General features: G+C 35.7%; 1 protein-coding gene across 23 annotated transcripts in view; it reads right to left on the reverse strand.

Moving 5' to 3' along the window:
- Positions 1 to 26,804, reverse strand: part of esrrga (estrogen-related receptor gamma a) — a 254,433-nt gene that overhangs the window by 30,294 nt on the left and 197,335 nt on the right. For 12 of the 23 annotated variants that reach the window (XM_087288849.1, XM_087288837.1, XM_087288851.1 and 9 more), the window contains 2 exon segments: positions 16,170 to 16,280; positions 10,998 to 11,159 (listed from right to left, as the gene is read on the reverse strand). In XM_087288849.1, coding sequence (XP_087144975.1) covers positions 10,998 to 11,159; positions 16,170 to 16,280 — 273 coding nt within the window. 23 annotated transcript variants of the gene reach the window in all.

The following is a 26,804-nucleotide window of genomic DNA, read 5'->3' on the forward strand; positions in this document are numbered from 1 at the left end:
AACACCTGAGTCAATAATGTCAAAGACTATAGGCAGCACACATCACTATGAATATGAGCAACTCACTCAACATTGTCTGCTTTACATATTTTCTTAGCAAATCATTAGATAAAATGATGGTCATTTAGCAAATTTTTTCCTGATGATAAAATGATAAAGGCACAATGTTCTATTACCAGTCCAGATCATAACACAGACCCACAACGTGAGGTGTAGTTTTGCAGTTATCAGATCAGAAATTACATCTGCTGCTCTTTGTACTGCTTTTCACCGTCTCCTTTTGCGTTCATGTGTCATTTAAAAAATTATATTAATTTTCAATATATTTGCCTCTTTTAAATATTCCCCAAATTATGTTAACCAGAGCAAGGAAAATTTCACAGTATTTCCGATAATATTTTTCTTCTAGAGAAGGTCTTGTTTTGTTTTGTTTTATTTTGGCAAAAAAAGGTCAAAATTATTAGCCCCTTGTAGCTATATATTTTTATTATATAAATAATTATATATTTTTATTAGTCTACAGAACAAACCATCATTATACAGTATCTTGCCTAATTACCCTAACCAGCCTAGTTAACCTAATTAACCTAGTTAAGTCCTTAAATTGCCCTTTAAGCTGAATACTAGTCAAATATTATTTTCTGTCATCAGGCAAAGATAAAATACATCAGTTATTAGAAATGAGTTATTAAAACTATTATGTTCAGAAATGTGTTGAAAAGATCTTCTCTATGTTAAAGAGAAATTGGGGGAAAAACAAACAGGCTAATAAGTCAAGGGGGCTAATAATTCTGATTGCAACTGTATTTTGTTAATAAACTAAAATAAAATTCTCCTTTTGTGTTTACATGTACATTTTGTGAGATCATATCACAATATTATATTGGTGAAAATGTAAATGAAAAACAAGGTCATAGCAAAATGTTTGAATATATTTTGTTATTAAAATAAAATATTTAACAATATTATATTAAAATATCTGAAACACACATACACCCGCTCATAAATGCTCTCCCAAAAAAATATTAGAAAATTGATTGAAATCGGACAAAAGCAATAAATTAACACCAAGTGCCAAAAGGAAATCATCTAGTTCAATAACCAAAAAGCATCTTAATACAAAACGCAAAACTGGCCATTGTTTTAATGTCATATTTGCACATTCATATCACTTCAAACTACTAATGAAAAATGCAATTGAAGACAGCTTGTGCTCATGACCTCTGAACTATGTTAAAACAGCAATATAAAACCCACAATCTCTCTGACACACATTTTTCCCTATCTTTGCTCTGTCCATCCAGCCTTTTTCTCTGAGTGTCAGGCTTAATTTAGTGTGTCTCACTTTGCTGAATGTATCAGGAGTGAAACCCCTGCTAAAAGTGAAAATTTGATTTGCTAAAAGGAGCTTAGGGCATCTATTAATCAATATTTGCAGTGTGTCAGGCTGAGGGCGGTGACAGACAAGGCCACATTTGGAGATTGGTTGGAGTGGGGATATGGGCTGGGGGGTGGGGGTGTCACCAATGGGTTTTCTCCTCTTATCCGGGGCAGGGAGGAGGAGGAGGAGGGTCCCAAAAATCACATCTGGGCCAGAACTGGCAGGCATCGGCGAGGAGGAATAAGAGAGCTTTACTCCAGTTTGCAGATAATTATGTATACATATGATTAGCTCTTCCTCCAGTGGGTTCACGGAGCTAATGAGACAAAACTAGCAAGCGCGTTCTGTCAAAGTGAGACTGGAGTGAGAAAGAGGGAGGGGCTAAGCTGAGAAAAAAGGCCAGTGTTGTTTGCATGACTGTGTTTTCATGACACATCAATGGATTTTTCAATCTATAGAGACAAAGCTGGAGTTTTGAATGAGCAGTGTGAATTAAATATGATTAGATAAGCAGACCACATACTGTGCAATGATGTAAAAATACACAATACACTACAGTAAGTACAATTTTTCATATCTCCACAAATAGTTATAAATAAATAAAGCCAGAGCAGACTCTTTTCTGTCGGTTGATTTAATGAATTGGAAAAACACTGACGAATAAGTTCAAAATAAATGATTTATTATTTAAATTATATTAAATTACAGATTGCTTTTAGGTTTTGCTGATGTTCTTTTAAAGTTTTGTAGAATTTAGCTGGTTATTTGATCTCTTAAAGTAAACTATGCTTAAAAAGGCCATCGGGATGATAGCTTTTAAAAATAGAGTTACTTACTGTTTCTAAGTAGCAAAGTAAAAACAACAAATATTAATAATAATTTTACTTTTTTACATATTACTTTTATTTATCAATATATATATATATATATATATATATATATATATATATATATATATATATATATATATATATATATATATATATATATATATATATTAAAACATTACAATATTATTGTAACATTTTTATTATTGTTATTATTTTATTTCATTCAATAATTTCATGGTTCATAGTTTTATAATAATAATAATAATAATAATAATAATAATAATAATTATTATTATTCATTCATTTTCTTTTAAACTTAGTCCCATTAATAATCGGGGGTCACCACAGCGGAATGAACCACCAACTTATCGAGCATATGTTTAACACAGTGGATGCCTTTTCAGGCAATAACTCAAGACTTTCCAACACCCATACACTCTCCTTCACAATTTCACACATATACACTATGGCCATTTTAGTTTATTCAACTCACCTATGCCGCATGTCTTTAAACCGTGGAGAAAACTCATGCGAACACGAGGAGAACATGCAAACTCCACACAGAAAATGGCAACTGACCCAGCTCGAACCAGCGACCTTCTTGCTGTGAGGCGATCGTGTTACCCACTACGCCACAGCGTCACCATTATTATTACTTATTAATTAATTCATTTTCTTTTTGGCTTAGTCCCTTTATTAAGCAAAGGTCGCCACAGCAGAATGAATTCCCAACTTATCCAGCATATGTTTTACGCAGCGGATGACCTTCCAGCTGCAACCCGACAATGGAAAACCATACACTCCTGCACTCGCATACACAATAGACAATTTAGCTTTTTTTATTCACCTATAGCACATGTCTCTAGACTGTGGGGGAAACCTAAGCACCTGGAGAAAACCCACACGAACAGGGGAAGAACATGCAAACTCCACACAAAAAATGCCAACTGATCCAGCTGGGGCTTGAACTTTCTTGCTGTGAGGTGATCATGCTACCCACTGCGGCACCGTGTCGCCATTATTATTATTATTATTTTTATTATTACAAATAATAAAAGTGATATATAATGTGCATTATTTCAGCACTATATTTCAACACCCCACGTGATAGTACAATAAGACCTCTATCTCCAGTATATTTTCCATCTTTCAGATTAGACTCTGGGAAAGAGCTCATGGAGAAAGCCAACCTATGCTTCAGCTAAATCCCTCGCTCAGCTCCTGATTAAGACATCTCAGCAGCCTTTAGAATCCTGAGACAGAATCAAATATATAAGGCAAAAAAACGAAAACCAACCCACACATGTTGCTGCAGCCTTAGGGCAGTTGTGTGTGCTTTGCCAGGGTAACTTTAATTGCTATTGTTCGCATCCAGAACAGGCCACTAAGCCCATACACACAGGTCAACCAATAATGATGACACCTCAATCACGTCTGCAGAGTAAGCATCTCCTGATTTTTTTTTCCTAACGAGGTTTCCGGGCGAATATGCTAATCCCATGGCGCGTCTGTCCAGCAAGCACGTAATCGTCTTATTATGCCCAGAGAAACCTGGCTGCGATATTTGAGTAGGAGTCTGGCTTCCATGACTCTCTCCTTCTCCTGAACCCATTACGGATGCACTGGCCCTGACAATTGAGGGAGCGAAAGAGAGGCCAGCAAGAAGGAAAGAGGGACAGGAAGGTGTAGAGAGGGAGAGATGGAGGTGGGAGGGAGGCAGAGGAATGAAGTGGAGTGTGGCAGTACCTCAGTATCTACATAAAAGAGATTAGAGTCGACAGGGTTCCATTTTACAGCTCAATCATATTGTGTTAGCACGCGCTTATCCGCGTGCCAGGGAAAATTGAAAGGGAAATAAAAGAAAGAAAGAGAGAAAGTCTCTGAGATAGGACCAAGAATGGGAGAAGCCCTAGCAATTTCAGCCTGAATAAAAGGCCTGTAATAGTGAGGGTCCTGTCATGCTAAAAAGCCAGTGCCGGTCCGTGCACTGGCCATTCTTGTAGAGCACTCGTCAAGTCAAGTGCGACCACCCGCCATTGTGCGTCGCTGTGTTGCGATAAGACATGTCACAACCGTATGACAGTGCGTTTTCATTTATTTTTAGTCCTCCTAGCTGGTGTGAGGGACTCAAATTCTATTTATAGACTAAAGTTTTTTTTTTTTTGGCTCCTGTCTCTTGTTATAAACGTTTACTCCTTCCTCTCCTTATAAATACAGAATGCTTTCATTTATTTTTATTCCTCCTGGAGTAACTGGAAAGAATCTTATTCTTTAAATATACAAACATTTAAAAAACCCACGTTCAGCTAAAATAGGACTAAATACAGCATGTTTTCGTGTGTATCGAATCCTCCTTCCTGGCATGAGGTTACTCAAATGGACAGATTTTTAATTTCCCGCCATTTTCTGCTACATTATTTAATTTTATTTTACTTCTCTGCACTTTAAAACTGCAGTTTTTTTGTTGTCACTTGTATCTGCCACATACATTTGATCAGATTAAATATAACCATAAAACTAAAGCCTAAAAATGAGGAGCATGGGGAGATTCTAATAGTACATTCACACACTGAAGTACAGGATTTTCATTCCCGCCTTTTTTCCTGCTACAAACATGAGCTTCTTCCTTACTGCCCCACACACACACAGCTTAAATGCTAAACTAAAATGAAAGCTTGAACACAACATGTTTTCACGTGTTTCGATTCCTCTCAGCTGGCTTGAGGACGCTGTAATTCTATTTACAGATAAAAGGACAGGTTTTTCCTTTCCCGCCTTTTCCCCTCTACAAACATTTGCTCTTTTCTCTCTCCCCATGCAGCCTTAACGCTAAAATAAAATTACAGCCTGAATGCTTTAATCTCACAAATGAGATTCCCCGCCATAATCCACATTATGACATTTTCTGCTTTCCCCCCCTCCCGCCCTCGTATTGACTTAATATCACATTTCCAAATCCTCCTTTCCCTCTCCCACAATAAAGCCAGGCTTACAGAAGTGGGTGATGCCAAGGTTTTGTTCAGGCACCCTCTCTCGCTGTGTGTTTGTAAACCATATCGAATGTTTTCACGGCCTATACGAGCATGTAAATGATCAGAGGAGGGAGAAGGGGTGAAGCCTCCGCGCATTAAAAAAGCAATCAGAAAGGAGCGGCCGTGTCTGCGCCGCCGGCGGAGGGAGCTGCCGTCGAGGCGTCTTTAACTCCATTCCGCAAAACACAGACTGCTTCATTATCCGCCAGCTCTCCGCAGCGGCAGCTCCAGTAATACTGAGTGATGTTTAAATTAGTTTACAATTTGCCTGCTCCTCGCCTAGGACAGATCGTAAGCGAAGGCGCTCAGAAATGTCAGCGGCGCTCCTAACCACCGTAACAAATTGTTGCCCGTACGCTGCACACCTAATGACTTCAAATTAGCTTCTGTGCGAGAGGCTGACAGTTTGTTACGTCTGTTAGCAACATAGCCGCCGTATCATGAGCCATAAATTGGTTTGGGCTCTCGGGGAGAATGGAGGCCTTCATCAATTTGATTAAAAAAAATTACTGTACCATAGAAACCGCAGAGACAAACTAGTCAGAAAAGAGTCAAATGCGCGGTTAGAGGAGGTTAACAGGAGGCCATTTACACGGCCTGTCCACTTCATGTGTGTGTGTGCCTGTATGTTTTGAGTAAGAAGGAAAGTTCATACTGTATCTCTGACTTTTCTTGTGGAATTTTCATTGGGATACAGTGGCAATCGGAGTGCAAGGAGCTGGAGGAGATGAGAGCCGCAGGAATACCTGCTCTGGAGATGAGGGGGCTTCTTCCTCTTCAAACACATACAGAATTGCCTGCCGAGGTCTAATCATACAATCATCTCTCTTCTGCTGAGCAATCGTTCATAGAATGTGAACTCTGACGCCAAACGCACACTGACAACCCAGAGATTCCTCTGTTTGCTTTCTGAACAGACACGGCCTACAAAATGAACTAACACATATGAACACTGTGCAGAAAAAAAGCTATGAATGTGCAAATGCATACACACAGAGAGTGACAGGAGTTCACATAAAGCCTGAGATTTAACAGATACTTCTTCGCCTGAAAAATGAATTGCAGGAAAACTTCTGTTTCTCTTGTACTGAACTATGCTATAAAATGATGTTGGTCGAAAAATTCCTAGCTTGTTTATTAAATTATTAAGCATGAATATTGTACCATAAGACTACATTTAAGAGTTCACCCCTTAGCTGATGATTTATAATGAAGTGTGTTTGGCATGCAGTCCTGGAAGAGACAGGTTCCCTCCCATTTGCAGGGCGAGAGGGGAGTTTGACCTCAGGTAGATCTTGATGAACTCCCCCGACTTATTTCTGGCTAATGACAGATATAGGATGGCTAAGGAGAGATGTGCGCATGCTAAAAGCTTGACTATGATGCCAATTTGGTGTGATGAATTTACTTAGGTTGGTTGTTTTTGGACTATGGGAGGAAACCAGAGAACCCGGGGAAAACCTACACAAGCATGGAGAGAATGAGGAAACTCCACATAGATATGTCAACTGATTTAGTAGGGCCCTTAATAAGAGACATTCTTGCTGTGAGGCAACAGTACTAATCACTGGGCTGCCGTGTCGCCCATCTGAAAAGGAGGAGCAGTAGGGGTGGGTAGGGGGGTTATTCTTCAAGACGAAGATACTGAGATAAGAAAACTCTATTTATTCATAGTGAGTTAGGAATCATCTAACTGGTAGATCAACAGCGAGCTGATGCGGGACCAGCTGTGATCAATCATAAGCATGTGATCCTCTCGAAATTCGTTTAAAAATAATGTTCACTTAACCCTGAGATAATATATAAGAATAATAGTTATAATATAATATAATACAATATAATATAATATAATATAATATAATATAATATAATATAATATAATATAATATAATATAATATAATATAATAATATAATATAATATAATATAACATAACATAACATAACATAATAATATAATATAATATAATATAATATAACATACATAACATAACATAACATAATATAATATAATATAATATAATATAATATAATATAATATAATATAATATAATATAATATAATATAATATAATATAATATAATAAACATCATAATATGCCACACTGGAGTAAGCACTCTGCTATCCTACACTATATACATAAATGCGCCACATTCCAGAAGCTCCAGCGGTGTGGCTTCCTACACACAGGGAAAATCCCATTAAATCCACAGGGCAAGTCTGGGTCAATCTGGCATGGAGCAGCAGAAATAACCTCCCAATCCTGCATCTCGTGCCTGGCAGGAAATTGGCACTCTGATGAGCTTTAAGCCCATTTTATGGCTTGTGTGGCACTATTGCCCTGGGCCAGTATTAGCGCGGCCATATCTACAGCACGAGAGGAACTACAACACAACTTACAGTGCAGGAAATAACAGTGTTATGCTTATAAATCTGGATTCTTTTTTTTGTAAAAGTAGATTATTACATTTCATGAAATAAGCTGGGTTTGTGAGTTTGTTCATATCCATAAAACTACAACTATTTCCCTTCTGTTAACCACTCTTACTGTTGTCTGATTTAACCGATTTTGTTCTTCTATTTTTACCTATGGGAAGAAGTCATATCTAAAGCAAACAAAAGGAATTACTAACTACAGACTGTTATTAAGTTGGGATTATTTTATTTAGTAAAAGTGGATCAATAAGTCTTATAAATTATTCTTTGCTTGTACTACTTGCTCCGGCTGTTCCAGCATGGAAAAGACATTTTCTGAGAATATTTGAGTTCAGCACTGTTTTTCAGATAAACAAGTATGCTCACTTGGCATGTTTTTTTTTTTTTTAAATATCTGGAAACAAATGATAGTATTTTTATGCTTTAGAAGAGTCAAAAACTTACATCCAGCACCTTTAATCTTTATCGTTCTCTTTATAGTTATCGTGTGTGGTGTGAACAGCCCTTTTTTGTACTTCACTGTGCTAAAACACACTGAGTGCCTGAAATCTTTTACCTACCAATGCACTGAAAATACACAAGTTATTAATATTTAGTACCATTTTTTTATGTCTAATTTATACCATACTTGGTTAACCACTCTCTCTATTGTCTGATTTGAGCACTTTCTTTTAACCTCATTTTGTCTCTCCACAGTCGGTCACCTATGGGAAGCTCTTTTCAAACAATGAGGGCTGAAGTGGGCCGCCACTGTCTGTGACCAGGGCCTTCGCAGATTAAATGCAAAAGAAGGGCTTTGTTAAGCAGATTACTGGAAACTCCTCATTCTGTCTTGTGGAGACGGGCAATAAGTCGTCTCAATCATGGTCAGTCATGCCATTATCATTCATGGCTAATGTCAGGAATCCTTTCAGCAGGGCTTGCTGCTTGGCTGAAACAACAGGAGAAAAGGCCTCCCTCTTCTGCTGAGGATATCAGGCTGTACTGAGGAAAGAATTAAGCTAAAACTAAACAAATTGATCCTTGGTTGCTGTCAGCGAGGGAGGAAAAATGCTGAGCTAAGCAGCGTGTCACTGGCAGCCAGGTGATGGCAAACGTCCTTGATTGACAAGGGACAGCTTCGCTTAGAGTTCAGGAGCTTGTTTTGTACATGCTGAAAACAGCAATTACTCAAACATCTGGTGTGCAGCAAATATCCTTTTAAAGAGGAAAGTCTACTTTATATTATGCTTTTTAAATATTGTATAGAAGCTATTTGTTCTGAAATTAACAGACCTGGGGCCTGTTTCAGTAAGGTGGTTCAACAAACTGGAGTTTAAACTTGAACTCTGAGTTGACTTACCGAGAGATTAAAAACTCCCGAGTTTTCGGTTTCAGAACAGCTGATCTGAGTTAGGTTAGTCAAGTCTGAGTAGAATAGAGTTGCGGTCACACTGGACTTTTCTCTACATAGACTTTTATTCATACGCACACGAATACATCAGACCGGAAAGATTTGCAGTTCGCTGCGTTGCAAAGTTCAAGTTTGGTGAACTCGCATCATGTGGCAGTGTGAGACCAATCAAAGATCAAAACCTGACCTCTCGGACAGAAATTTAAAATATGGACCAATCACTTTTTTAAATGTCTAATTATTTAGTTTAATCCCGACCCTTTTCGCAGCACTGTACAACACCATTTTGTATGGTCAAATTCTAGTGTGACCGCAGCATAATTCGGAGTTAAGCACGCACAAGGCAACTATAAAAAGGCACTATCAATGGAGCGCAGCTATTACAAGTCACCATGACAATATCTAAAAAAAAAAGACATCAGCATTTTTTTCCCCAGTTGAACTTATGTTATAACAAATATAACCATATATTTAAAAAAAAAACAACACCACTGCATTGGCTAAACAGAGACAGCCAACGTGGGAAAACCTACGGTTGCTGCTCAAGTTAATGCGCAAGTTTACATATAAAATAATTAAAGTATTTAAATATTTAAGTATAATAACAAATTTTTATATCAGACATAATTGCATTAAATGACATCAAATAGGCTACTGCATAGTTTCTACAACAAATTTGACAAAACAAGAATGCATATAACCTTAACCTAATGTTCAGTGGAAATGTTTAATTTAAGGTTCTCACTTTTCCACACGTTAATCAGTTTAGGATAAAATTTCTAAAATTGAGTTTTTTTTAAAGATGTAAAAGTGCACTTGTGTGTCTGCCTTTTTTATTGATCAAGTGGTAGAGGTTGATATGACATTTAGAATGTAAGCAATACTAAAAAATAGTTTTTAGTTTGAGTAATAATCCCATTACTCTAGTTACAGTACATGTCCCCGTCGAAGGTCAGTAAATTTAATTTTTTTTTTTTTTTTGCAGTAATATCCATGGCAAAACTTAAAACTATGGTATTAAATCTAATTGTAATTTTCCCAAAAAAGGACAAGCCATTCTCGTAACTTTGTTCTTTGTGTGACAGAAATTTAGGCAATGAATGACTAAGGCTTATGCAAAAAATACCTCTTTGTCTTTAAAAAAGGTGAGGAGACCGTCAGAAACTCAGAGTTTAGATAATAAAACCTGCTCCTGACCAGGTTAGGTTCACAGAGTAAGTCATCACAGTAACTGACTCAGAGTAAAAGTTACCTCTCTTTCAGAAACAGACTTGACTTACCCTGCTTTCTCGAGTTTGACAAACCTGCCATTTTAAAACGAAAAACCGAGTTACTCTCATTTCAGGGTTAACATATTTTCACTTAACTTCTTTTCTGAAACGGGGCCCAGAAGAGTATGAAATAGTATATAGTATAAAATGGTATAAATATTATAGAAAAATCACTACACTGCAATTGTTTTTGCAATATAACATTAATCTTTACATACTCTTCCTCAAATTTCAGTTATATGATATTTAATGCCCATTATATTTCTATTTAAAAGAAATAATTTAAAAAATGACCTGATTTGAACTTTTTGACTAAACTATAAAGTTTGTAAGCAGCACATAATAATATAATTAGCTATTTTTTAATCTATACTCTAAACACGCTCAAAATAAAATAAAATAAAATAAAATAAAATAAAATAAAAGTAGCTTCTAAACACAATGCAAAAGCAGTGCTAAATTCCAAATACAGGTAAAATACCAGTAAATAATTAAATAAAGAGATAAATAAATACAACACATTGTGCCCTATAGTTAGAGATTTGTTTTTTTGACAGTTTGTTTTATTCCTTTTAGGCATTTATATTAAATGTGTTATCCAATCCACACTATACTCTTGGAGCTGGTCAGTATTTGGATCTTTGCTCATGTCCTACCTGGGATATGCTTGGCCCAGCCTATGTTGACCACCAGCTCTCGGTCTGCCAGGTCGCAGAGCGTGGTCAGGGCTTTGATGTCGCTGTCGGGCACTGTCGGGTCAGGCATGGCGTAGATCTTCTCCGGCTCCGCCACCAGCAAGTGAGACACAATCTTGTTATCTGCAAGGCAGCCAAAGGGGACTGTATTTGAACACCGAGGGGAGAACAAAGAAACAGATTGGGATTATACCAGCAAGGTCATGTAGTGTTTGCTTCAGCAGCAAAAAAAGCAATCAGATAACATGAAATATTGGCAGAGGTGTGTTCTTTGGACAGAAAAGATGATGTTTGTGGTTTGAAAATGCTATTTTTTGGACAAGAATAAATGCCCGGAGTCATTTATAATTGAAAATAAAGCGTTGGTTTCTTAGGCATTTAGTTAGGGGGGAGGGTTTTATGGTGTCCAGCAGTGGTTTTCAACCAGTTCTGCTTCAAAAACAAGATGGTGATTTTGTAAGCTGTTCTGTTAGCCAGATCAAAGGTTTAATCACTTTTAGATTATATATGAATAATTAAAAATAAATGAACAATACAAAAGGATATATACATATGTTTAATAATTATTTACTATTAAGAATTACAGATAAGCACAGTTTACAAAAGTACTAAAAAGAAAAGAATTTAATCTAAATTTATTTATAGATAAAATACACTTATAAGACATAAAATAAAATGATAAGAAATAAAAAAGTTAAATTAAATAAAAAATTTTATTAAATTAAATTGAATATAAATTAAATAAAATTAAATAATATAATAAAACAAAATAATAAATAAAATTAATTAAAATAAAATAAAATAAAATAAAATAAAACTAAACTAAACTAAACTAAACTAAACTAAACTAAACTAAACTAAAATAAACTAAAATAAAATAAAATAAAGATTCTCGCAACACACTCACAAGCTATTTTTGTATTGCCTGGTTGAAAACTACTGCTTTCAAAATAAAGATAAAATTCTAATCCATCTGCTTTCTCACATGTGAATTACTCTGAATTGTGCACATCCAGATTAGTGTTCTGGAGTATTTCTGTCAATCTAATGAGAGAAAGGACACACATTTCAGATCGGATTGCGTCGGTGAGGGAGATTGGAAGAGGTAATTAGCGACACCCTTACAGTTAAATGAAATTCATTTGCTGTTTAATCATCTATGTCAATGGAATATGATAGACAGACAGAACCCAAACACAGCACGGCAATCTCTGTGCATTTGCAAGACCCAGATGAATCACTTTGAGCCCAGTGTCATCAGTGTTTGAGGTCTGAGGACAAAACGGATCACTAAATTAAAAAGCATTAACTTCTGAGGTTCTGTGTGTGTGTATTGGAGGAAGGGAAGAAATGGATCAATCAGCGCAGGGATTGGGGGAGCCTGTAAGTGCTATCTCTAGGTAAATCTTATTTAATGTTTCCCTAATTAGAATCAATGCAACCCAATTTCCAAAGCCCATGCCTTTGTTATGTGCAAATAATCAATCAGGTAGGCTGGGACCATGGCTACTCCTCTCTGTTTGTGGAAGAAAAAACATAGAAAGGAGAGAAAGAGAGAAAAGACACTGAGCGCTCAGAGACAGACTGATAAAAGCCCCTGTTAATGGAATAAAATACGAAGCTCCTTTATTAACGTAAAACATTTGTCTGAAGGCCTATGCAAAGTTGGACGTTTTCTGGATTACCATCAGATAACAAGACAGCAGTGGGAATTTATGTTATGTTATGGTAAAAAAAAAAAAAAGGTTAAATCTTAAATTTAGGGAAAAGGGAAATTCCAATTTTGCAGGTTTCAATCTCGGAAATGTGCACACAGAGCAGTTTTCTATGTAAATAATCGTTAAAATAATTTGTTTGTGAATCACTGTTAAAATTGTTATTAAACTATTGAATATTGAATTATTAATACATTTTATTGTAATATTTTTTACAACAAATGTTTAAAATAAATTAAATATTCACATTTTAACGTGCAATACATGCAAATCTGTTTGTTTTGGTTCCTGAAACCCCCATTCACCTATTTATATGAATTTTCACTATATTTTTAGCATTTTTAATTCATTTGAATAATCTTAGCTTCACTTTCAGTTATTTTAGTATACAATTTAGCAATAAAATATGCTAACATTGGTTCCATAAATGCAGCTTCTTCTCTTCAACAATCTATAGTAAACAATCTCAAAACCTAAAAAATCTGACTTTTCTTTTATCTGAAAAATGGACAGCAGGCCACATTAAATGCTTTGTCCTGTTCATTCTTCTACAAGCAGTCTATCTCCTCCTCCTCATATTGTCTCTGAGCTAATATAAAGTCCCTGTCTTGCTAACATACAATAGCACTGAGAAAAAAAACTGAAGTAATGAAATGGGTGCTGGACATAGAGAATAAGCTTTAAAATAAGTTGCTCTGGGTGGCTGGAAATAAGCCTGAACCTGGAAGGAGGGATCAGTAGGATTAGGCAAGAAGGTTATTCAGAGCCCAGTATTCCTAAAATGATTTCTACCACTGTAATAATTAAGATTATTTCCACTGCTATCATGCATAAAAGCATATTGTGTTCCAAGAGAATATGCTAGCATTAAGTAAAAAGGCTTTAGGGACAAATCTGTTAAGCGCTGCCGTGCTGTCTCTTTGCGGAGCAGGCTGACAGTGCGGAAGCTCCACTATTGTGGGTTTGATGTCTTTGCCAGATTGGATTTAATCCGGATTAGGCCTCTCTCTCTCTCTCGCTCCCTCTCCCCTAACACACACACACGTGCACAAACATCTTTGTCGATTGGCTCTGTCATATACTACATGTCTGTCTTTCTTGTTTTGTGTCCAATTTCCGGGCGCACTGGAAATAAGGCAGTTCACTGTGAGGTGACATTGAGACTGTGTACTTTTTTATTCCAGCGGAAAATGCAAATTGAAATTTTGATGGGGACACATTTCTGAATTTTTGCGATCCACAATGCTAGCAAACATGTAACGAGACAAAATAATAATTAAGGCTATGTAGGCCTGTCACAATCATCTATGAAAAGAGTTGTGGCAGAGCACATGGACATGACCTTAATCATTATTGGTGATGCACTCTATACTGTATCTATACTGTATCGCCCATACATCTAGCTACATTTTAGCTGATCTCTAGCTCTATTAGAGGTGTCAATGTCAGTGTGGTTAAAAAAAAAAACACTATAAAAAACACAATAGTATTTAATATAAATTACTTTATTATATTTTCATGTGGGTGTCTGTCAACTGAAAATAGATCTGCATTGTGATGATATTATATTGTCATCCATTATATAATCCCTGGCATAAAATGACAATAATATTGTTTGGTGTAATATATTTTGGTGCAACATATTGTACGACAAAAAATTGATATCGTGACAGGCCTAAAGCTATGATATTGGCAACCCCCCACCCTTTTTTTTTCTTTTTTCTTTTATGTGTTTACAGTAGGTTTGGTTTACTTACCAAATTTATATGATGTTATTTATTTATTTTGTATTGTTTCTATTAAGTTCAAATCATATATAAAGAATAAATAAATTGGCATTATTTACTCACACTTACTGTATAAAAACTCAAGGTATAATCTTTAAGGTAAAAGTGAAGTTATTTAAAGTGGAAAGTCTGATAGGGAAATGTAATTCAAACTAGTAATAAAACTACACTTGAATATCAATAGCTACGTTTCTGTCCACCTTTTTTATGCGCATATCCAAAAAAACAGTTGATGGAAACGTCAAGATGCGCATCAATTTTGAGGATATAAAAAAACATATACGCATAACTGAGTAGGATAAACTTTTTATTTGAGAGGAAAAGATGCGCATAAACTACGATGGAAACACTTTTACTTAACAAATTCTAGTATGTGCATTAAACAGGGCATGTGATTTTGTTATAAAAGATCAAGTGATGATAAAAATTTGTGCAAATACTGTAGATAAACCAGCACACTGAGCTCAATGTAAAACATTGAAATGTTGTTCTGGTCATTCTAAAACTCCTTAACCGTTTCAGTGTTAATATATTATTATTGACCTCCAGAATCAAGAGCGTCAGTTTTCCTTGTCTCATGCCTTCAAACGCTACCGCATTCACTGCATGTCAGGATTGCCTTCTGAGATCCAAGTCATTTATTAAATGAAAAATAGATTTACGCAGCTTCTCCTACTCCAGCAAATACCACCTTTACTATTGATATTTGGCGCCAGTTATTTAGAAAGTGACAATTTTGTTCGCTTTGTCTCGGTAGATGAAAACGCTGCTTTATTCGCACATCTTTCATGCGATAATCCAGTTTTTGCGCATAAAGTTAAAGTTGATGCTAAAATAACAGCTATTTAAAAATGATCACAACTTTATTGGTAAAATAAATAAACAGTTTAAGTAAAAAATGATTGAAGCTTCACTTTAAATTTAAATGTAACTGTAAAATCTAATTATTTATATTACAGTAGTACTTCAAAGATACTAAAGCAAAAGTCTCAAACTCAATTCTAGGAGGGCTGCAGCTCTGCAAAGTTTTGCTTCAACCCTATCACCTACCACACATCCGATCCAAGCAATCGAGGTGTTCAAAAGTCATGAACACCTTCATTAGTCGGATCAGCTATGTTTGATCAGGTATGGAACAAAACTGTGCAGAGCTGCGGCCCTCCAGGAATTGAGTTTGAACCAATGTACTAAAGTGAGAGTGTGTAATCAGAAATTACTCTAATCTTAAAAAAAATAAATAATAAATAAAAATAGCTGGTTAGCATTTCTTATTAAGGGTGAAACTGCAATGTAACTTTTGCAGTGTAAAAAAAGTAAAAATTGACGTTCCCAGACACATTTGTGTGTGAAAGCTCACCTTTAATGGCTTTTCAATGAAATATTATTTGATAATTGTTACTTTTATACCAGTAAATGAGGTGTTTTGTATTGCTGTGTGTGACAATTTGTGTGTATATTTCTTTATTTTTTAACATGCCATATAATCTTTTGTGGAACAAGCAAGAAGTCATGCAGGGATTGTTGATTTTTGGGCGTTCATGAAATTTACACTTCTGCCTTTCGTTCTAATTTGTATTTAAAATAAGATTATTATTTACAATATAAAGGAATACAATGAATATAACTCTTACATGGCTTTTTGGGAGGCAGAGCCAGTTGAGGGTTCAAATAGGGGCTGTTTTCTGCATCTATCCGGCGTTTGTATTTCTGTCTTCCACCACGAACACGGTCCAGTCGAACACCTAATGACAAAAAAAAGAAGAAAAAAAAGACAACGCTTACTTTCCACACATCATTTTTATCACAAGCACAAACTCTTCAATAAAGCAGCCAGATAACCTGCGCTGTCACTTTAAAAGCTCTGTGAGTGGAGCAGGCCGCTGTGAGCCCACCATAAATGGCCCGGCAGCTGTCAGTGGCCATTTCAGGGATGTGGACAGGAGATGACCAGCTGCTGACAGACAGGGGCACTGTCGCTCTCTCCATGTGACGTCCCGACACGCACCTGCCCATCTCCCGCTCATCTTTAGAGCACTCAGCTCGCCACAAAATAACAGGTAAACAGCGAACAGCCATTAACACTAGAACTGCCATGGAGTAAAATTCATCCCTGGATGTTTTTCAAATGTAAATAGCACATTTTCAATAGAATATTCAAGTCGCTCTGAAATTGAATTGAACTGAAATTGTGTTATTTGCAACCTCCTATTGTTCAAAATTTTTTTTAGATAAAAACAGATTAATAACCTAAAAACTATTTTACCTATTGATCAACAGGTCAGTTTTAATTTTAACACACATCCGCAAAAGTGTTTGTGACAACAATTACAGTAGACATTAATACTTAAGCAGTACTGTGAAATGATTAATTAAAATTAATTGCATCCAATCTAAAAGATTGCATTTACATAACAAATGAGTGTGTACTGTATACATTTATTAGCTCATGTACAAACCGTACTGTATATATTTAAAAACACAATGTACAAAAATGTGAAAACAAATTATGTATATATCTATATATGCACATTAAATATACATAGTACACAGTGTGTCTTTAAAGGTGGTCCATTCTCCTTCATCATTCAAAGCTTCTGTCGATATTTCCCCCTGCAAATAAAGTGTGATGAGTGGCTAATTTATTGAGGCATGACGGTTGTGAAAACATTCTGAATCCATCCATCGCGACCCACGATTCTGATGAGTGCAGAGCCTTAAAGACCTGTCCCTGCTTTTAATTAATTGACATACAAAAGAGCCTTAATTTAATTATGCAAACCTCTCCAGGGGATGGGCGGTTTCTGTGGAAAGCACTTAAAGGTGGCCCAGGAACCCGTTTCATGTTGCATGCTGGAGAGGAACGGGACAGACATGAAGGCCCAGTGGGCTGGCGTTCCTTTCACAATTAAAAAACTGGAATTCTCGTTTATCTGAATGGTGCTCAATCTGCGCCTCCATTGGGCTTTCAGGGCCCTGACACTCTCTGAATAATTAAACAATGAGATGCACCTTTTTTCATATTGGAGATTGCTGACTGAAATTATAAAGCACTGGTTGGTAGTTTCACCTGCTTTTGTTGTTAGTTAAGTTATTAATTTTAGTGCACTGTAAATAATTCTTGCTGCCTTAAATTTTTTAGTTGAATCAAATGAACTTTTGGTGTCATGGTGGCGCAGTGGGCAGCACAATTGCTTCACAGCAAGAAGGTCACTGGTTCGAGCCCCGGCTGGGTCAGTTAGCGTTTCTGTGTGGAGTTTGCATGTTCTCCCTGTGTTTGCGTGGGTTTCCTCCGGGTGCTTCAGTTTCCCCCACAGTCCAAAGACATGAGGTACAGGTGAATTGAATAAGCCAAATTGGCTGTAATGTACTTGTGTAAATGACAGTGCATGGGTGTATGCCAGTGATGGGCTGTGGCTAAAAGGGCATGCGCAAAACATATGCTAGATAAGTTTGCAGTTCATTCCGCTGTGTTGACCTCTGAATAATAAAAGGGACTAAGCCAAAAAGAAAATAAATTAATTAATGAATGAAATGAACTTTTCTAGTCATCGCAACTTATCAGTCAAACTGACAAAAAAATTAGGTTAAACTGCATAAAACTTGAACTTATTAAAATGAGTTAAAGCAACAGAAATAATATTTGTTGTCTTGACTTTTTTCATACATTTTTTGCAGTATGGTGATTATAGTGATGATAACAGTGATAATCCCCCTACAAATAAATAGTCAATCCAAATACATTTTAAGGCCATTACTTATCATTTTAATGTTGGTCCCACCAACCCAACATAAGTTTATTCTTACTAAATATATATATATATATATATATATATATATATATATATATATATATATATATATATATATATATATATATATATAAACTTTTTAAAACTCTATCTGATTTACATTTTCCGAGTGATCTATCTAAAAAATAATTTAACTACAATTTAACAACTTGGTTTTTTTTTATCTCTAGAAACTATTTCTTAAATTGATTATAATATTAAATTCACACCAGTATATATAGATTATATCAACTGGATTTGTTGGCTGGATTTAAATATAGTTTCCATAGAACTTTTTTTGAAGATTTCTCATGTCTTATTAACTAGAAGCCCAAACAAGAACATTCAACTTATTAATTGTATTTTTTTACAATGATACAATACATATAAATTATTAAGTAAAATAAACTAAAATAGAAGTGTTAACACATATCTCCACTTAATGTTTGCTTTACCCTCTATTTCCTAATAAGGTATTCATCCCTCCTAAATAGTAACTATAGCCATAGGATTTCCTCCTATAGATCAATGCTGCCTTGTATCTGCTCAAGCATATTTTGGGACTGAGTGATAATGAGTGTTAATTAACTTTGACCCTGGCTGGTTGTTGATTATGTGACATTGCACTGCAGGACAAAAGCAGATGCGTGACCCTATTTGCTCATATTTCCACAAAGGAACACACGTCCACGGCCTTCATTTTACATGAGAATGGTAGTCTTAAAAAGATGTCACATTGCTAACATAACCTCCTCCATGCCAGCACCCGAAATATGCAACAACACACGACGCTCACATGTTGACAGCCTCTCATCTTAACAAGACTGACCCCCCCATCAGAAACCGGATCCTGCTCCTATACGGGTGCCTGGATGGCAGGTTTTATTGGGCTAATTCACTGCTACAGGCATGCTTGTAATAGCATCACCTGCAGCCTTTTGTGTTTTCTTACATCACGAAAACTGCATCTACAATTTTGGTTAATGTGGGTCAGAATATACTGAGCTTTCATTTGCCCGATTGGATTGCATTTCCTGAATCAAGACAACAAAATGACTCCAAAAGTGTGTATGAAGGAGTTTTTTTAAATTTGTTATCCAAAAAATTTGTTGCGCTCACAAACCTTGCACAATGCGTATTAATGAATTTGTTGATAAACAACACAACATAGAATTTCACGCAGCGATGCTTGTGTTCTCCTCTCTCTCCAGAAAAGAAAAAAGAAAGAGAGAATATTGTGTCCATTGAACTGAATTGATCCTGAACAGAAACTGGCAGTATGCCAAAGGTATGGACACACACGCCAAAGAGTTGCATGGGAGAGGTGTGCTGTTTGTGCCAGGACAGTAGGCTACAGTGGTTCTCAACCGTCATAATAAAGATATAATCTTTCTTTATAATTAGCATTTTGTTTGTCATAAAGTGCTTTGTGCTGCAAGGTGAAGTGGATTAGCTTGTCATGCCCTATTCTAGATTTTGGCTTTTGCTTCTACGATGAGTGTAAATTGTCAAAACACCTCTCAAAATGCTTTGTACGTGAATGATCAAACCCAATCCTTTTTTTTATGCCAGACAAAAGTTCTAGAGGTGGTGTGTAACTGTCATTGACACAATGTGAGGTTGAATTTATTTTTATAATGTGTAAGAATTGCATATGCAGTGTGCAATTAAGGTCTGCTCAAACCAAGAATGTTAACTCAAAAGATAGATTAAAATCATAAAAATCCAAGATGTAAACTTGGAATGATTAAAAAACTAAACAATAAAGTCATCTCTCGTTGGTGTAATTTGCTTTCAAAGTATTTTAAAGTTCAGTTTTATTAATCATCATATTGACAATTGCGCTCCCTTCGTAGTGCACTTTGAAAACATTTATGCCATTTTGAACACAGCCGTGGCTCATGATGAAAGCTATTGGTGACCTATTATTTAAAAGCAGAACGTAGGCTATATTAAGTCTCCAAAGCTTGTGAAAACGTTAATGGTTTTAATTTATAGAGGGTTATTTGTTAAGAATTGTTTCTGTACTGTACATGACATAGGCTTGTTGGTTAAAACATTTCTGCAGTGGTCTACATGAGTCAAATTGTAAAAGTAGACTTTAAAGAATAAATAAATAAAATAAATAAACTATATCCTACTTATTAATACTAATACTAATATTAATAATAATAACAATAATAATAATAGTAATTCTTCTTCTTCTTCTTCTTCTTCTTATTATTATTATTATTATTAGGTAGGATTTTTTCATTTCTTAATTAGGAGCATACTGTAAATTAATCCTACAACCATTAACAATATATATGATTTATATGAGATCAGAATACGTGTTAGGTTAGTGATTTTATATGAAATATTCTTAATAATATTTGTAAAGGAAACGTATTTAGGTCCTCTATGTGTCGTTTACATATATTTTACAAAGCTCTAAATTCTGATTGGCTGTCAATGTTTTTGTTGTTGATTAGCACAATTATCATTGATTAAATCACTTAAAAGATGATTACAACAATATTTTTTCTCTGTCCTATTGTCATTACAGTGTGGACTCTGGTATTCTTTTGAATGTACAATACATCCATTTGCAAAGCTGTACGTAGATTTTTACAGTTATAGTTTTTACTGTGAACAGGACAAAAATGTGTGGTCACAATATAAAAAAATACTTTTTCATTTGCAAGCAAAAAAAGTAATTTCCCTATTATTATTTCCCAAAAAAAAACAATCATCCACCAAAAAAAGATATTGATATCTTAGAATTGACATTTTTTGTTAAGCCATCTCTTTAACTTTGAATAAAAGTTTTGCATCTCCCAGGATGCATCTTCATATCACTGCAATGCGCTTGAAATAGATGAGGAATTAATGCAGCACAACCCTGAAAGACGCCCTCTACGGCGGGATATTATTAGGAGAGCTTCCCTTGTTGCAGAAGGAGGATCGTTCAAGGATTTACACACTCCAAATCAAACAACATTGGAATAAGTTACCCTTTGTCACTGATCTGCAGCCAGCTTTTGTGGCTTCTCTTATATGGTTAAGATTAAGATGTGGCAACGGGATGCCGACCCAGAGGCCATCATTACCCTCTGCAAATGGCGAGTGTGGCTTCACACCATCAGCATACATCTGTCTGTTGATAGACCTTCTATCGCCACATGACTGTAAAGCAAGCAGGCGCCTGGTGCACATGGTGCGCCGTTGGGTCAGGTTTCACACAGGCGCAGATACAAAGAGCTGCCGATTGTTTGTTTGATGGCGTATCTATGGGCCCGTGCGGAAAGATCTTGATGAATAACATTGCATCGTGGGACGTACACCGCAAAAGCCACTCTGATGTTACAGTCTTAAAACAGACCAAATAGCTCTTCCCATAGAGTTTATGTGAATGCTTTGGGTTTCCTTAAAAAGAAAAACAAGAAAGCCAGAATTCATTTTAAGGGACAGTTCATACTGAAGGAACCGTTCCTGTAATGTTTACTCACCCTCATGTCATTTGAAATTGGTATGACCTTTTTCATTCTATAATTATTTTTTAGGTGTTTTCAACTTTTATTATGATAGGATAGTGAAGGACAGACAGGAAAGCATTGGGAGCAGAGAAAGGGGACAAGTCAGCATAGGACCTTAAGCTGCGAATCGAGTTCAAAAGGCCGAGAGCACCATGGTGCTTTAGTATATGTTGCCGCACTTGACCATAGGCTATCGGCGCAGACACCTTTTTTTCTAACAAAGCAGAGATCCAAAGCACGTTCCCGCGGGCTATAGTTGGTCCATTGTAACATTTGATTTAGCCCACCATCCCTTCTGAGAGGAGAAGTAAGTATGATGGAGAGGGTTGAGACAAACACCATTAACACAGAGATCATCATTTCCAATTTGACAAAACTTTTTTGTTTGTTTTATTGCTGAGCTAGAAAAAAGCAAACTGAAATTAAATGTTTCAATTAATTGTTGTAAATGAATCAGATTTTTAAAAATGTAAATACTGTCACTCGAAGCATAGAGGACAATGCAGAAGATCACGAAGATTTACCTTCGGCTCACTAGCCTTAATCAAGTTTGGTTTTTGGCCTTTCATAAGAAAAAATCTTGGGCACCCCTGTTCTAAAGAAACAAAAAAATGAGACATTTATAATAGTCATTTTTTTGCATATAATAAAAGCAAAAGGGGGCTTCCAATTTTAAGAAAGTTATTTGCACAAGTTCATGTGAAGATGAAAATTTACACAAAGAAAGGTATTTTGGAAGTAAATGGGAACTAGAAAATGTTTGTTAATGAATATTATTCAAAATAGTTAAAATCATATGGGCTTAAACCTTTTTTTGGTAAAATATCACTTTATATCATGAGAATATAATTTTTTATTATGTTTGAATGAAAGAAGAATGGCAGAAATACACTACCGGTCAAAAGTCTGGGGTCAGTTTTTATTTTATTATATCATTATTTTATTGTTATTCTGTTCATCAAAGCAACATTTATTAAATGTAAAAACTCCAGTCTTTATTGCTTTTATTACTATTACTATTAATAAAAATAATACTAACAATAGTAATGATAATAATAATACCTATTTTAATTAATATTAGAGGGATTTCTGTGGGATCATGTGACTCTGAAGACTGGAGTAATGAAGCTGAAAATTTATCTTTAAAATCACTGGAATAAATTATTAAATTAAATGATAATTTACTTTTGAACAGTTATTTTATAGTGCAATAACATTTCACAATTTGTTTTGTGTTTTTGATGAAATAAATGCAGCTTTGGAGAGCAGAAGAAGCTTTTTTTAAAGCATTTAAAATCCCACTGACCCCAAACTTTTGACCGGTAGTGTATGCACATTTATTCAAACCTATTTGACTACATTTTCATTCTCTTTAATCCTACTCTACTTTCAACAGCTGGAAATAAGATATTATCGGTTAATATCAGTTCTATAATGTAACATCTGATTAGTTTATACGAGGACAAGATGAAATGCCATTAAAGATTTTCACAGCAAATGACTCAAATTTCATGCAAGCAGACGGAACAAGAAGTAATGGGGAAAGAGAGAATTCATTTCACACTGTTGTAAATCCCCAGTAGATTACAAGATTTTACTGTTTTAATTAAGATGACAAATAGAGCAGTTGCTCCATGGTGGAATCCCCTTTTCTCTTGTTTTAAATTATCCGACTATCCTCTCCGCACCTCCCCCCACGTTTTTATTAGGACCCACAGATGACCGTAAACTTCTTACAAGGCTTGTTTTGAATTTCATAGGTGGCGTGGAATCCTGCAAGGCGTCTGCAGAAATTTACGGGGAAGTGCGAGAGAAACAATCAACCTGGCAGCAACGTGCGCCACTTTAAAAAAGACTAATTAATCAGACGGGGCCAGAGAATTCAGAGGTCTCCAGCTTACATCATTATATTACACCTATTCTTGTTTAGCAGTCAACAGCATGCGTGCAGACACACTAAAGAGGCGAGGAGACTGTTGTTTTGGCCAAGGCTGGTGGGGCACTGGAGACTAAATACGCCAGCCAAATTTCTTGCAGCTGACATGCATAAACACTACACCGCGTCCACTCAACAAAGGCTTAAGTGTTCACAGGAATGGCGAACGTGCGCTGATAGTTCAGTTTCTTTTTACAGGTGCCATGCATCACAAGAGTATAGCTTTCTCTCTGGTGGGTATATATAGGGAGGCGCACTTAACCAGAATAGATTCTCTATCAACACCATGTCTAGTAGAATAAACTGACACACTGTCCGAACCAAATATGAAGTAGAGAGAATGTTGATCTGAATTTTATTTTAAATACTGCATTGTTTTCATTTTAACCCTGTAGTTTTGAACCAATATAAGAAATTGATGATAATATTGTTACACTGTAAAACCCAAAAAGTTAAGGTAACTCAAACGATTTGAGGAAACCGATTGCAACAAACCATTTAAGTTCAAAAACTAATCCTAATGAGTATGCTGTGAGCTTAATCAATTTGAGTAAACGAAGCAATTTGAGCACAGTAAAACCCAATAAATGAAGAGAACTCAAACCAACTGAGTACTGTAAAACCCAATAAGTTTATCTCCAACCATTTGAGGAAGCCGATTGCAACAAACCATTTGAGTTATAAACTAATCTATATGAGTAACGTGAATTTACCCCATTTAAGCTGAAGTAATGTGGTATTTAACTCGTTTCCTTCAACACTGAGTTTAAAACTCTTTTCATAGTGTATTAGTATACATTTACAGTAGCAACAGTCCTTAGGGTGCAATAATTAAACCTGTAAATATTTCTGACTTGCTGTGAAGCTATTTTACATGATTTGATTTCTCCTTGTTATTGTTATTTCATTATATTTATTTTATTGAAATATTTTTGAAAGACTAGTTCAAGTTTAAAACATTTCAGTTGATCAAACATGAATATCGATTCATCCTTAAGTGGTTACAAACTTATGTTTTATGAGTTTTTGAGTTTCTTTATGTTAAACACAAAATAATATATTTTGAAGAAAGCTGTAAACTATGGTGAACAAATACTATGGAAGTCAATGGTTACAGGTTTTCAGCTTTCTTAAAAATATCTTTCATGTTCAACATAAAATTGTGAAACATGTGAAGGGTGAGTAAATGATGACACATATATTAACTAATAATTCAACAAATTGTTTTAGCTTCATAGTGAAATGAGTAAGACCACATATCTATTGACATACAAAATACACTGTAAAAAGTAATTAATTTCTTAAATCGAGTAAACCATTTTCCTCAAAAGCAACAAGTTGACAAAAATAATGTAAGTAAACCCATTTTAACTTGGAACTGTTAAGTTGACATAATTTTTATACTAATTGTACTTACTTTTTTAAAGTCAACTAACCCCTTTTTAAAGTTTCAGACTATTTTAGCACGTCTGTTTTCAAATAATTACTGTAATTATCACAATATGGTTCATTAAGTCATTAAGTAACAATGGCAATCTAAAAGTGTGTTGATATTAGAGATGTTTTGAATTTTTACCACCGAAAATTTATCAGCCAAAAATGTGTCTATTTAATGGACCCTCTAATTTTTGTGGCTTCAGTTCTTATTGGGGAACTCTTTTATCTCTGTAAGCGTTAACAACTTATATTGAAATATATATCGTTATCGTTCAATATGGAAAATAATGATCAAGACTGCATGTTTGCGAAATCGCACAGCCTTGATATACATATAAAATAATAATAAATAGGTTATATATCTACATTTGCACATTTCAACAGCATAATGTGATGTACTGTATATTACACATACTGTATTTAGCTATATAAAAGACTACCTAAAGATACCTTCTAAAGTTGACAGTTTCTGCATCTCAAAACCGAGTCAAGTACATCTACAAGATTCAATCTGTCATTCTTACAACTGAATTTTAACCACATACTAAGCTCCAGCTCCTTGTAACGGTACCATCAACTGGTAACTCCATACTATTTACTTGCCAAAGACAATTTGTAGTCACATTTGGCTCTCAATGTGTGTTAAATTTGGCCCCTAGTGCTCCTCATCTCTAAGAAAGCACATTTAACAGTCATTAGGCGCTGACAGAAATGAACACAGGGTAAAAGCAGCAGAGCTTACTGAGCTGCCAAACTCCATTAAAATATTCACCTTAATTCTTTCTCTCTCATAAAGTAGATATACTAGCGGCAAAGCTTCATTCACATATTCTTGCTGGTTCACTTTAGCTAAATTCAAGGGGGACCAAATTGTTTTCGCCAAAGTGAGCTTTCCAATTCCATCGTAGCCCACATCCTCCAGTCTATTCCATTAATGCTGCTAGCTTTTATGTGGAAATAACTGTGACCTATGGCAAAGGGCAAAACAAGCGTGTCCCAAGTGCTGAGTCCAGCCCAGCACGCGAGACACCCCATTCGGAGAAAAAGAGCGAATCCCAATTGCAATCGGCCGAGTTTACACACAACATGCAAATTGGCATCGGACAAATGAACACGGGGTGAGCAACAGGACCGCTGGTTGCCAGATCCCCTGAGATCTACAAGAATAAATTATTAAATCTTCAGCGGGACGATGGGAGAGAGAGAGAGAAAGCGCAGGAAGAGGAGAGAGGGGGCAGACACACACTGTCATCTGAATCTTCCTCTTAATCCAATGAGAATTTATTTTCTCTGCCGCTGTAAATGTTGGTTGCTAAAGCTGCGGGACAAGTGCACTCTGTGGTGCCATTCATGCATAAAATGTGGATTTCTATTTGATTTTCTGATGTTTAAGCCTGTTAAATTCCCCCCCGCTCCCTTGGCACCCCCCTTGAGTTTCTCCGTAACGTAATTACATTGAGGAGCAAATATTGACAGCATTTGTCTTGAGCTTTGAAATGTTCAAATTCCCAAACAGAAAAAACCAAAGAACAAACAAACTCCAGATAACAGTCCAATCCTGCATGCCGATTGGCCAGATGCTGAAATTAA

This window comes from Danio rerio, chromosome 17 (genome assembly GCF_052040795.2).
Source record: "Danio rerio strain M-AB ecotype USA chromosome 17, GRCz13ab, whole genome shotgun sequence".
Lineage (NCBI taxonomy): Eukaryota > Metazoa > Chordata > Actinopteri > Cypriniformes > Danionidae > Danio > Danio rerio.